At 37.9% G+C, this 14229-nt stretch overlaps 2 protein-coding genes across 8 annotated transcripts in view; one reads left to right on the top strand and one right to left on the bottom strand.

Annotated features, from left to right (window-relative positions):
* The window catches only part of VPS50 (VPS50 subunit of EARP/GARPII complex), a 135864-nt gene extending 135087 nt beyond the window's left edge, over positions 1 to 777 (bottom strand). For all 4 annotated transcript variants that reach the window (XR_003431988.1, XR_003431989.1, XR_003431990.1 and 1 more), the window contains exon 1: positions 626 to 777. Coding sequence is in view for 1 of the 4 variants with exons in the window: in XM_027102470.1 (XP_026958271.1) it covers positions 626 to 658 (33 nt within the window). In the remaining 3 variants the exon portion in view is untranslated. The remainder of the gene's footprint in view (positions 1 to 625) is intronic.
* A 155-nt stretch (positions 778 to 932) lies between these two features.
* The window catches only part of HEPACAM2 (HEPACAM family member 2), a 48706-nt gene continuing 35409 nt past the window's right edge, over positions 933 to 14229 (top strand). For 2 of the 4 annotated variants that reach the window (XM_027102468.1, XM_027102467.1), the window contains exon 1: positions 933 to 1282. Coding sequence is in view for 2 of the 4 variants with exons in the window: in XM_027102466.1 (XP_026958267.1) it covers positions 8432 to 8510 (79 nt within the window). In the remaining 2 variants the exon portion in view is untranslated. Of the gene's footprint in view, positions 1283 to 8104; positions 8511 to 14229 lie in introns of those variants that run through there. The other 2 variants (XM_027102466.1, XM_027102465.1) reach the window with 1 other exon arrangement.

The following is a 14229-nucleotide window of genomic DNA, read 5'->3' as shown; positions in this document are numbered from 1 at the left end:
GCAAAAAATAAAAGACCATTATTTTGCCATGACAATGATTTTTTTTTAAGTATCATTTCACATACACTAACTTACTGATGACTCCGATAACAGAACTGTGAGACAGGATGAACAAAAATAATTATTATTCTCATTTTCACATCCGGAAACTTAAAGCTACTAGATTTAGGGACTTGCCCAAAGTCATAAAGCTATCAATTCTGTCTTCAAATTATCTGCTTTCTTCACTCATTCTAGTCATCTTTATTGCACAGACCTCACTTCCCTACCCAGGCCAACCTCACAGACGATGGGCAGCTTGGATAAAGGGAACCCTGCAGGGTAGTTAGGGCTATCACCGGACAGCTGGCAAAAGGCAGAAAAGGACGAACAAATGTAGCCTCCGACTTCCTCATTGACCTCATCTAAAGGAATGTTTCTGGGTCACCGGGATCCGCCTGAGCAGGGCTCCAAACCTGGCGGCTTAGGTGAGTTTTCCAGGGTGTGCTCGAGCTTTATGGTGCCCCTGACACCTGCCACAACCTATAATTTGGCTATCTGCCTGCCTGCGGCCCAGGGACAGAACATCTCGGCTCCTCTTCCAGGAGAGATGAAGGAGACCTTTGCTTCAGCCTCTGCGACTTACCTGCCGGGTCATAAGAGATTTGATTCTTTGCATGTCGAATTCGTGAGGGGGCACCTTGCCGCAGAGAACTAACAAATCACACAGAACTACCAGACGGCCGGTCCCAACACAGGGAAGCCATAGTGAGTGGTCACGTGGAGCTGCCGAGCTGGGTTTCCCTTCCTTTCCCAGAGCGTTCTGGGAATTGTAGTCCCCCGGCTGCCGTCGGCACCTGCAGTGGAGGCGAGAGGACGGCCCAGGTACTACATTTCCCGGCAAGGAAAGCAGCTGACGCTTCGGTTAAGCCCCACAAATCTTGTTGCTCTGAGAGACTACGGCGGTCGCCGGCCTTTAAAGCGGTTCTTGCTCTCGGTAGCTGTTCTGGCGAGGCGAAAACCTATCTCATAGGTGACCAGACATTGAGCAACAGGAGCAAACACTGAAAAGACAGTATGTAAACCAGACTGACATGACCACCCCGCCCCAGGAGTGTGGTGGAGGAAACCCCACCTGGTCTTGAGGGGCGGAGTGAGAGGACGACAGACTCACGCGAAGGGACGGGAACGCCAAGGACGGGAAGGCTCCAAGAGGTGACCTGAGAACTTGGCACTCCCCAGGTGGCGCAGGGCTTGGCCTGAGGAAAAGAGTGGTCCACGTTGTCCAATGGCGGCTGTCCAGGTTAGGGCTGTTCTTCCTCAGTATTGGCATCCAGAGCAGAAAACTAAAACCAAAGGATTTAATCCCCACCTATCATTTTACCACCTGTGTAATCTAAGGCAAGTCAAGATGGAAAATATAACAATAAGTACACATGTCACTTTAACGTCCTCTTTTCAACTTTTAGCAGTTTAGCTAAACTGGGGAAAGCAACAGGGGAGTGGTTTGGGGCTTAATTTAAGGAAGAACTTTCCAATTATGAGAATACCAGAAAAAAAAAAAGTGACCCAGAGCTAACAATTAACAGTAGATAACATTTATTGAGAGCTTACTACCTGTCAAAAACTCTGCTAATAGCTTTACGTTTGGTATCTCATTTATCCACACAAGCATCATATGGAGTTCGTACTATTATCCCCATTTTAAAGATGAGGAATCTGAAGTACGGAGAAATTAAGTAACTTGCCTAAGGTTACTGCAGATGTGCAAGCAGAAAATGAAGGGCTGTTTATCCAGATGTTTTAAGGCTACCAAGGATTTTCTTTTTGCATTTATTTCAATTAATGTTTATTAGGAAATAATAAAACACAGACCCATGATTTCAAAGATATTTCTTAGGACAACTAAAGAAATGTTAAAGTGTGCCAAACTAATGAAAAATATTAGATAAACAACAGTAGTGGGTGATAGATATGGCAAAAATAATAAAGTGGTGTGCAAATGGGGGACACTAATATAGAGGTTATTGGCAACTCTGAAATTCTAGTTTTTGACCTCTCAGCATCTTGTCTTATGAATTTTTTACAAATGAGGTTGTAATATTTGACTTAGGGTTTTGTAAGGATAAGTGAGAGCATGTAAGTGAATGCAATTTATAAATTGTAAAGCACCTTACGATTATGAAGTATTATAGTCATAATTCTGCCCAGTTTTCTGCTCCAACAGAACCATGCTGTTCATAGTTCTGTCACTGTGCTTGACAGTTCCTTTTAAAATGATATGCTTACCTATATGGTTTTCTGACTCTGTTACTTCTAACCCCATGAAGAAATTTCAGTACTTTTTGGGCAACTTTAGTTTAGTTCATTCTTCACCTGCTCTAATCTTAATTGCCAGAGAGTTCTTACTGTGTGAAAGTCTTCAGTATTTAGAAGTCCCTGAAAGTATCAAAGAGACAGAAACTGCTGACCATATTAGCATATAAAATGAAACCCAATTCAGTAAACATTTGTTGATTATTGGGCACTAGTCAACACTATCCTAAGCACTTCAGATTAATAAAATACAGTTTTGACCTTTAAGGAGTTTACAATTTAGTTGAAAAGCATATATTAGGGGTGATCCAAGTCCAGTAGTTCTCAAACTTGACTGTTCAGATTCACCTGAGGAGGATGCCGTTGTTATTGTTATCATTTTTGCGGGAGTTCTTTGTTTAAGGTCAAGGATTCTTATAAGCAACCAGCTCTAGCATTTAAAATCTACTCTTTAGATTGAGAAAATGAATCCATCTAAGGTTCTGAGGTCACAGGACTAGAACCCAGATCCAAACCCAGAATTTTTCCCCTCAATACACAAAGTTGCAGGTGACAAAAAAAAAAAAGTTTTTTTCATTTTGTGTATTTGGCTTTTTCCTATCCGCCAAACTGGGGAAGCGAGTGTTTTCTGTATCTACTTGACCCTGAAGAGGCAAGAAAGCATTACAACTTTGTTTAACTCTAATACTCTACACTTTAGTTTACTTCTTATTAACTAAAACGAAGTGGACAGCCAGGCCTCTAAAAGTTCAAAGGCTGTAACTATAATATTGGAAGCATGTAAAGTAAATCAGTGCTGTTGCCTAAATAAAATATATTTTCTAATTCAGCATACCCTAACACTATAGAAAATAACTGAGCTGCCCATGCTACCTTTTTAACTCCCTAAACTAAAAAATAAAAACAAAAACCTAGAGCCCTAAAGAGCACTTTTTAAAAGGTGAAGTATGTCATTTCATTTCCATTTTTCAAAAATACACATATGAGGGCTTCCCTGGTGGCGCAGTGGTTGAGAGTCTGCCTGCCAATGCAGGGGACACGGGTTCGTGTCCCAGTCCGGGAAGACCCCACATGCCGCGGAGCGGCTAGGCCCGTGAGCCATGGCCACTGAGCCTGCGCGTCTGGAGCCTGTGCTCCACAAGGGAGAGGCTACAACAGTGAGAGGCCCGCGTACCGCAAAAACAAACAAACAAACAAAAAACATACATATATGAGATTTAGAACTTTCACAGTTGCCTGAGGGTTATTAGTGGTAGGCCAGAGCAAACTAGTGGAGGGTGTGAATGGCCTGCCAGTAAGTCTTGAGGAGAACCTGTTGGACAGCCGTCCCTTGGTAAAGGGGTGCCAGCCCCATTTTTGTAGATTGGAACATCCAGGCTAAGAATTAAGTAAGTTGATCTGATTCGGGGCAGTAGCGTTAGCAGTAAAGTAAGATAAGGACATATTTCTGATGGCCCAAATAGGAGGAGCCCCTGGAAGCTTAAATAAAAGCTGAGATCCTGGCTTGATTAGGCAGATACATTTCTAGTCATCCTATAAATATCAAAGCAGCAGAAAGATGTGGCCTCCCCAGGATGATGTAACTACACTTCCTGAGCAAGCAGTAGTAGAAAACAGGACACTTGCCAAAGGTAAAGCAGTGACCTGGAGAAGGGCCGAGGAAGGAAAACATTGCTGTATAGTCATTTAGGGGCCATATCAGTAGATTAGGGCTTCTGGGAGGCAGCCCTGTAGTAGGAGCGAACACTAGCACAGGCATAGGCAATTATGATGGCCTCGTCTAGCAGCCAGCTCTCCCCTGTAAACTCTAATCTTTCCTAAGACCTATCGAATTAGAATATAAGACAGGGCTTTCTTTCCCCAGTTCTTCTTACTCCCCACTGCCCTATGTTGACCTTGGCATTGGCATGTCACCACCTCTCATTCCCAGTTCTTCCTGCGATTCCAAAGCACTCATATGCTACTAGTAAATAATGAATGTGGATGTTTGAAATGCATATGGAAGACTCTTTGCTTTATAAAGCAAGACAAGCCTTACTTAAAATTTAAACAAACTTGACAGTAAACTACAGAGTGAGTTGAGAAGTGAGAAAAAAGCCTTGCAGCCACCCCCACCCAAACCCATACACACACACACACTACCCCCAGTAGCTTCTGGCATTGTTTGCAGTTTAGTCACCATGGATATAGATTGCTTAATGTAATCAGTTTTTCCACTTTAAATGCAAATATAAGATCAATAAACAAGCTCCTGAACTGTATGGTAAATCAGAGCCCCTCAGTAGGTTACAGGTGAGATGTGAGATGTTGATGGTGGGAAATTTCTTATAATGATAAAACACTAAACCATCTTTAATAATCATATAAAAATGGAAAGCAATTGAAGTTATATATTTTTTAACATCTTTATTGGAGTATAATTGCTTACAATGGTGTGTTAGTTTCTGCTTTATAACAAAGTGAATCAGCTATACATATACCTATATCCCCATATCTCTTCCCTCTTGCATCTCCCTCCCTCCCACCCTCCCTATCCCACCCCTCTAGGTGGTCACAAAGCACTGAGCTGATCTCCCTGTGCTATGCAGCTGCTTCCCACTAGCTATCTGTTTTATGTTTGGTAGTGTATATATGTCCATGCCACTCTCTCACTTTGTCCCAGCTTACCCTTCCCCCTCCCCATGTCCTCAAGTCCATTCTCTAGTAGCTCACGTCTTTATTCCCGTCCTGACCCTAGGTTCTTCATGAAATTTTTTTTTCTTAAATTCCATATATATGTGTTAGCATACGGTATTTGTCTTTCTCTTTCTGACTTACTTTGTATGACAGACTGTAGGTCTATCCACCTCATTACAAATAGCTCAATTTCGTTTCTTTTTATGGCTGAGTAATATTCCATTGTATATATGTGCCACATCTTCTTTATCCATTCATCTGATGATGGACACTTAGGTTGCTTCCATGTCCTGGCTATTGTAAATAGAGCTGCAGTGAACATTGTGGTACATGTCACTTTTTGAATTATGGTTTTCTCAGGGTATATGCCCCATAGTGGGATTGCTGGGTCATATGGTATTTCTATTTTTAGTTTTTTAAGGAACCTCCATACTGTTCTCCATAGTGGCTGTATCAATTTACATTCCCACAAACAGTGCAAGAGGGTTCTCTTTTCTCCACACCCTCTCCAGCATTTATTGTTTGTAGATTTTTTGATGATGGCCATTCTGACTGGTGTGAGATGATATCGCATTGTAGTTTTGATTTGCATTTCTCTAATGATTAATGATGTTGAGTATTCTTTCATGTGTTTGTTGACCATCTGTATGTCTTCTTTGGAGAAATGTCTATTTAGGTCTTCTGCCCATTTTTGGATTGAGTTGTTTGTTTTTTTGATATTGAGCTGCATGAGCTGCTTGTAAATTTTGGAGATTAATCCTTTGTCAGTTGCTTCATTTGCAAGTATTTTCTACCATTCTGAGGGTTGTCTTTTTGTCTTGTTTATGGTTTCCTTTGCTGTGCAAAAGCTTTTAAATTGCATTAGGTCCCATTTGTTTGTTTTTATTTCCATTTCTCTAGGGGGTGGATCAAAAAGGATCTTGCTGTGATTTATGTCACAGAATGTTCTGCCTATGTTTTCCTCTAAGAGTTTTATAGTGTCTGGCCTTACATTTAGGTCTTTAATCCATTTTGAGTTTATTTTTGTGTATGGTGTTAGGGAGTGTTGTAATTTCATTCTTTTACATGTAGCTGTCCAGTTTTCCCAGCACCACTTATTGAAGAGGATGTCTTTTATCCATTGTATATTCTTGCCTCCTTTATCAAATGAAGGTATATTTTAACATTATCTTGTGTGGCTTCCTGTGTAAACATCCTGAATTCAGAAATAACTCCAGCAGCTAAGATTTTATTCCTACTATCTGCCACTAGAGGGCGCATTATCATGGTTCTGTGACAACACTTTCTCAGGATGTGCCAGACAGGCGTTGTCGTTTTTTTACTGTGTGCCATGACATGAAAAGATGACCTAATTCATTTTGGAATTTAATTTATTTATGTAACATCTGTTATCACTATGTCATAAAGTAAAGGATTTTTAATATAACACCAAAAAAACAGAAAAAAATCTCAGAATAAATATCAGTCCTTTAGATTGAGTAAACTTAACATTAGGAAAGGGCTTTCCTGGTGGCGCAGTGGTTGAGAGTCCGCCTGCTGATGCAGGGGATATGGGTTCATGCCCCGGTCTGGGAGGATCCCACATGCTGCGGAGCGGCTGGGCCCGTGAGCCGTGGCTGCTGAGCCTGCACGTCCAGAGACTGTGCTCCACAACTGGAGAGGCCACAACAGTGAGAGGCCCGCATACCGCAAAAAAAAAAAAAAAAAAAAATTAGGAAAAATTTACTCCATCATCTTTATTTCTCTCACTTTGCCTAGGACCCAAAACACTTTATCATGAGCCAGCACTGTTTCTGAAAAGCACTAGAAAGAGCTTATTTAATAAAAAACAATTAGAGATTAATATTGATTTAAAAGATGCGAGGGGGAGTCTATGTGCTATATATAGAACTTCAATATTACTTTCCAAATTGTATTTTGTGCAATCCAATATTAAAATTTATACGCATTTCTTAAGCATCAACTGAGAATCAGAGGACATGGGCCAAGGAACATTTGGGTTTATTTCTGGGGGAACAACTTAACAAAAATACTAGTTAACCACTATGCTAGATCCATAGATGAATAAGACCAGTCTTTGTATTAGATGAGCCCAGAGGGAAAATAAACATGCAATAAAATCAATTGAGGTTAATGAGATAAGTGCTGAAATAATGCTGCTATCTCTAAATTACACATGCAAGATTTAGAGATAGCACAGAGAAAGTTGTGGTATAATAATTACCAGGGAGAAGCTCTTACCATTTTTCTGAAGCTTGGAGAGGTCATAAAGTGACCTCTGAAGAGGCCTCAGGTTTTCCAATAGTCACTTATTTTCTTTGCCTGTAGAAACAGTTCTGGAAGCTTTAATGCTAAAAGTGTTTCCAAACTTGAACTCCAAAATAACTATCATTCCTTTTTTTTTTACCTTTAATTACACTTGAGGAATATTCTTCCTTCCCCTATTGTCACTGAACTTCTTCAGTGAGCCTTTACTTTAAAAAAATGATTTATGCAAGGAATTTTGCTTGATTAGATGCAGATTTTTATTTTATATAGCAAAGGCTTGGACTAGAACCTTCTTGCAGTAGATTAAATGAAATAGAGGTTAACTTATAACTTAGTAAATTAAGCGGAAGTGCGCAGACTGCCTGCTGCCATGGCAGTGAAAAGGCCAGGCAGAAAATCTGTAGCCCAGATACCACTGTAAGAGGCAAGATTGTCTCTGGGCCTTGGTTCACTTATTCTGTGCTTCAGTTGTGAAAATGTGACCTCAGATATTATCTTTTGGTTTAAGCTTTTATTTATAATTACACACGGTCCATGATTCAGTGTCACTTGGAAACACACCTGTGGTTTGCTTTTAAAAATTACATGAATCCATAGATTCAATAAAACCATGGCAGACATTTGTAACAGGAAGTACTACATAGAAAAATACACATTTAAAGACATTAAGATGCTCTATTTTCTTTGGTATAACTTTTACATGTTACTTAGTGATTTCATGGTGATTTATAACTGTTTAGCAGATACATGAAATACTGCAATTTTCATTGAAAAAAATTTTAATTTCAAAATAATGGCATCGTTTTACATGATAGGAAACCCGCTTTTGTTTTTCAGGAAATTTCACAATATGCTCTCATTATGAAAGCATACTGGGTTTCATTAGAGTCACCCAAAAGGATGTTTTCCTTCATGTGATTATTAATAACTAAGAATAATTCATGAAATATGCTGACAATTACTGATAATCGCTAAGAAGCTGTTCTGAAAGTCACAAGCCTGTTTTTTTGCAGAGCATATAACAGGTGTTCCCACTCCCTGTGTCCTTTGTATACACATTCATTCTGTATTCAAATCACAGAAGCAAGAGGCAGGCTAGGGTATGTTACCTCACTGCTAATTTCCCTGGCAAATAAACCAGCAGCTGCTGGTCCATGAACCAAGTTGCCACCAGGAACAGGGCACTGTATGCATGGGACAGGATGCTTTCATGGAGCCCTTCAGCAGCACGGTTGGGGTCTTTCAGTGCAAAATATACCTCCTTCTCTTAGGTAAGGCACTGCATGAAGTTTGTTCTAGCTACCTTTTTATTAAATTGTGGGCATAAGGTAAATATTTGCTTTAGGCTGTAGATTCACTCAGATAATTGAAGAACAGCTTAGAATTTTAAACAATAACACACTTTGTTCCAGCAAAGAAACAGGATCATTTAGGAGAAGTGAGGTTCAATAAATAGATGGTTATTGTTTTCTTAGGACAACAGTTATTGTGAGTAGCACTCATTAAGAAAGTTAAGACATTCTAAAAACTTAATGAATCTCTTCTTTTTACAGAGTTTATATATAGGTTCAACACTCTTTAATGCATTCTACTTTGGTAAATATTCTTGTAGATCATGAATTTGTGACCACTTACAGTGAAACTTAAAACAAGTTTTGAACATAGTTTTGGGCTGTTTTAATTAAAGATATTGTGGCAAACTGTTAGCTCTACCTATTTTTTACCTATCTTATGAAATGTGGAAAAAGGTGAGATTCCAAACTAACAAAAAATATTTTATACACAATCGGGAGAAATGTGTTTAAAAGTATTATTTCTCCAAAATGCCTTTAGCCTTTCTCTTTACCCAATGGCTAGTTCAATTAAAATTTTTTTTCTCTACTTTAGTATTTCTCCCTCATTCTCCTCTTTAACCTTAGAGTTTAAAGTCTTTCTCCAACATTCCCACTGTTTTTATGTCATCATTATTTTCACCAGGTGTTTTCTTTCCATTCTTCCTATTTATCAGTTTTAAAAGTCTCTTGTTTTATTTATATCCAAGAGACAGAAATTTTTTAAAAAAACTTTATTCCTTAAATTTTAAGAACAAATTAGCTAAATAAACAACTTAAGTTTTAGCCTTCTTCAGTAGTTTAGAGCTTTGCACTTACTGGTATCTTATGGTATAGTTTTCATAGTAAATGTGATTGTTATTTACATTTATCCCTAATATTGTTCATATTCCGCATATTTGAAATATACAGTTTGTAAATTTTTTAAATGTTTGAGTTTCCCATAGTTGTGATTGTTGTTCCAGTGTTTCTGTTGTCAAATTCAAGCCTATATATCTGTTTAGGTTTTGAAATTTTTAGGAAAATTAAGTGATGACCGTAACCGGCTTTTTTATCTTTGTGCATTTTTCTGGGCTTCGAAAGTATCCATTGTGTCAGTGCCACACTTAATTTTATAACAATGGGACTGCTGTCATTTCCTAAGTAATTTTTTGTAATTGGCTTTAAGAAGAACTTAGAGACAATTCATTTGAAGAATTCTACTAAAATAAAATTAAATATACTTTAGAGAAATAGATAGCATGTTCATAAGTAGCTAAAGCAGTTATTGTCCCTTAAGACTTTCTTTCTTTCACAAATTTACTTTTCTCCATTGGTAGTATGTTGTAAAGACCATGGGTAATTTGGAAATGTTTTTGTATTTTGGAATATTGAGTATCAGTTTGTTTTTTCTTTTAAAAAATCTTAGAAATTTGAAGCCCCAAATGTAGTTCGTAAAGTCTGTTCAAAGTACATCATAATTTCTATTTTCTCCAAAGATACAAGAGTTTATTTTCAGTCAATAATAGTTGTGTTGTGCTTGCTAATATCATACATGGCAATGGGGAAGTAAATGCCAACTATTTTGAGCCACGGTAGAGGTCACTTTGTGAAGTCTGATGTTTATATTAAATACAGTGAAACTGGTCTAGGGAGTCTTTTGTTGCTGGAATATAGATAAATTTTGCAATATGATGTCAAAAGTGTCCTTTATCGTTGGACAGTCCTTTATAATGTCTTAGTTTTATAGTTTAAGGGAGTCTCTGAAGGGGAGAGTATTGCTATAACTTTGTATGTCAGATTTTTTTTTTAATTTTATAAATTTATTTATTTGCTTTTTTTGGCTGCGTTGGGTCTTTGTTGCTGCGCACAGGCTTTCTCTAGTTGTGGTGAGCAGGGGCTACTCTTCATTGTGGTGCGCGGGCTTCTCATTGTGGTGGCTTCTCTTGTTGCGGAGCATGGGCTCTAGGCGCACAGGCTTTAGTAGTTGTGGCACGCGGGCTCAGTAGTTGTGGCTTGTGGGCTCTAGAGTGCAGGCTCAGTAGCTGTGGCGCACGGGCTTAGTTGCTTCGCAGCATGTGGGATCTTCCCGGACCAGTGCTCAAACCTGTGTTCCCTGCATTGGCAGGTGGATTCTTAACCACTGTGCCACCAGGGAAGTCTCTGTATGTCAGATTTTTAATGGCATTATCAATGTTCTCCAAATTAGTGTAGTGCCTTATATGCAAAAAGTCAAGGGTTTCCTTTTTTGTACTCAAAAAGTACGTATTAGTGAATCTAATAATAAAATTGAATTTTCATTTAAGTACAAATATTTGGAATATTAAGGGGAAATTAAAATTTCATCCATTTTTATATCATTTATTTTCATAAAATTTATTTGTTCTTACAGAGGTTGACTTCCTAAAATCAATAGTTTAGTCATTTACATTTTCTCGTACAACAAGGAAAGAGCACTTGAAAATTTCTCAAAATGAAGCTAATTTTTTTAAGTCCGTAAACTACTGTTTTGCCAGCATGGATTCCACATCTGTCAGGGGAAATACAGCAATGGCAAAAGACTATGTGATCCTAAAATGTAGCAAAAGCACCCTATTATCTGTTTATTCTGCAAAGTTCACTACAAGTAAGGATTGCATCATATCAATAGATTCATGTCTTTCCTGCAAAATAAAAAGATTTTAGTGGCTGAGATTAGAAACTGTGTAAAGAAAATTTCATTCCTCACTGATACTCTTATAACTTGCTACCTATAACTTATCTGATAAAAATGGTGTAGGCAATCTAAGCAAACAGCTATTGTAACAGCTGTGCTGTCTTCTCACTGTCATACATATATTTGAAAAAGCACACATATTTGAAAAATAATTAAATAACATGATATCATATCATTTGGTATGATAAGCATTGAATATATTCAGAGATACTATTGATGGTAATATATTATTTAAGGTATTATTACATGATGCAGTTTCTAAAATAGACTAAAGAACTAGGTCACTCCCCTTAATGATTATTGTAAGTGCCATATAAAATGTTATTTTCTGCTAAAGTAGTTTCGTTTTTCCCTGGGCTGCAATATTTGTATCATATTTAATATTTTATTAAATAAAATTTCTTCCCATAACTTCAGTCATAGACTCTCCAATCAAGCTTTCTTACTTAAGATTCAGCTTTCTGAGTCAAGATCCAAAAGTCACCTACATTTCTATTCTAGTCATGCTCGCACTCCATGGTAAGAAAATGCCTCCCAATCATATTCAGAATATTACAAACTCAGTTAATCTTTTTCAACCTAACCACACAAAAAGTAGAGAAAAAGCGTTCTTCCCCTTTTCAGAAAAAAAAAAAAGTAAACAAGGACTTCTGCAATGATTTCCCCAAAGTCCGAGAACAGATTGGCCAGAATTGCACTCAGGCCATCTATCTACAGCTCAGTCTAGCAGTGGTTTCTAGGTTGAGCTGTGAAATGTATTAAGTGGACCAATAAGTCAATGACCAAATTGCTTACTGTCAGAGGCAACTACCGAGTTTTATATCAGGAGCTATGCCGTTTTTTCCAGTGCATTCTCAAGGCAATGATGTAGATTCCCACCATCCCCCTTGATACCTTGGCAAAAAACACAGAACTGCCACTTTATGAAAAGATATTCAACTTAATAAGTGGATATTAAATCTGAGATTCAATACTTCAAAATTCTTTGGGCCCTTTCTCACTAAAATATGAGTCCTTCCCCTTTAAACTGTAGAATAGCTGCTACCCTAAGAAAAGCACCTTAGGATGTCAAGAACATAAACATAAAGAGTAGAGAGAGGCCTTGGACCTCATCTAATATTACCCTTTTTTCACACATAAGAAAACTGCCATCCAGAGAATTAAAATGACTTATCTAAGGTCAGTTAACTAATCACCATTTTATCCCATTTATGTGTTCTGTACTAAGACCTCATATTTCAGTGTACTTTTAACTTTATCAAAGTAGGAAATTCAGAAATCTCTCTGCAAGTTTAGAAAATAGGTTCCTGAAATCCCTATTTCCAGGCAATTTGCAAGTGATTAATTTAAGACTGTATGGACAAGGGAGTCCAAGATCAAGAATGAAGCGTGAAACCCTCAGGAATATTTTTGTACTCACTGAAGTAAAAAAGGAAATAGCAACACAATAAATACAGTGAAAAGTGCATTTTACATATCTTAAGTTAGTAATAATGGGTGCTAAAAAACTAGTTCTGCTTACCAGGAACTTGTTAGGCACTTCCTATCACCAATTACAATGAAAGGCATGAAAATGCCTGTTGTTTCATGCAGATAACACATGTACTAAGAGGAATCTTTTCCTGTACAGGTCCGCCATCCAATGCCCAATGTCTTTCTATGTCTATGACTTCAAGAGCTTCACTCCCTTCTCTCAGTCTCTGCTTCACATATCTCAGACATCACTAGTTTTAAGTCCTAGATTTACTCTCTCATCTCCCTTTAGCTCTCTTATGATTTCCTTGCCTTTTCTGCAGTACACTTTATCTCCTCTTTATAATTCCCAGCAACAAGCTCCTTCTTTTTCTAATGATTCAAATTAAGAAGAACTACAAATTTAACATTCTTGCACTTGCCAGAAAAGAAAACAGAAGCAAATCCTCATACCTTTGTAACTCCTTTGTTATGGACCAAATCACTACAATGAATGTACAGGTACAGCCCATTATCAGAAAAAAAAACTACATGTCAATCACAAATACACACAGAGCCCAAGGAGACTGTAAGACACATATTTATTTTTCCCATAGAGTCACCTAATTTTTAATCTGTATGGTCAGTTTCAGTTGAGCATCTAGGCACCCCTTCTCCCTTTAACCTCCTCTTATCTTCCTCTTTGTCCTTTTTCCTCTTCAGTTCCTTGCTCTGAGTTCCCTGCTGGCCCCAGGGTCTCACTGTTTACCAACAGCTACCCAAAAACGAAAACCATGGAAATCTTTGCTCTAACCTCCACCCTGGGAAAGAAAGAGAGGAATTTACTGTTAGTAGAATTTATTCCTCATAGGAGCAGACCTACATATTTCAGTTTCTCCAAATAAATCGTTGTACAAACAGACCTTTCTACCATTCCCTTCCTAATATTGATGACCTTTCACAACATGATTCAGATAAATCTTAAAGATCCCCTTCCTAGTAGAGATGAAAAGGGCGAAGCAATCAAAGAAGATAAACATTTTGTGTATGACAAAATTGAAATTGTAAGATATCTCTATTTGTGCCCAAATTTTCATCCCTCCTCACCTAGGATTCTTTTCCACCCTCACCCATCTGTTTTCTGCTTCATCAAGACTTCTCTTTCTAGTGATAATTCCAATAGCTCCAAACATGCTGTTCAGCATCTATCCAAAGAAAAAAAAAGAAATTTTAAAAAATACTTTTTCTGCTCCTTTTCTCAGCAAAATTCCCCAGAAGTGTTGTCTATGCCAACTGTCTCCAATTTCCTTTCCGTTCTTTCTTTTTTCCATCACTGTTCAAAAGACTTCACATTTAAATTCCTCTCATTTTCTCCTCCACTGTTCATATGATGTAGGTACCGTATTGCTCCCCTTTAAAATGAGGATTTTGAAGCAAAGAGCTTTTGATTAGTATTCTAATCAAAATGGTAGAAAATGGTAGCTACATGGTAACCTGAGCTAAGGAGAACTC

Source organism: Aethalodelphis obliquidens, unplaced genomic scaffold, assembly GCF_003676395.1.
Source record: "Aethalodelphis obliquidens isolate GAN/ISIS:26980383/991018 unplaced genomic scaffold, ASM367639v1 scaffold5, whole genome shotgun sequence".
In the NCBI taxonomy this organism is placed as follows: Eukaryota; Metazoa; Chordata; class Mammalia; order Artiodactyla; family Delphinidae; genus Aethalodelphis; species Aethalodelphis obliquidens.
Note: the sequence above shows the minus strand (reverse complement) of the source record. Positions and strands in the feature narration are given on the sequence as shown.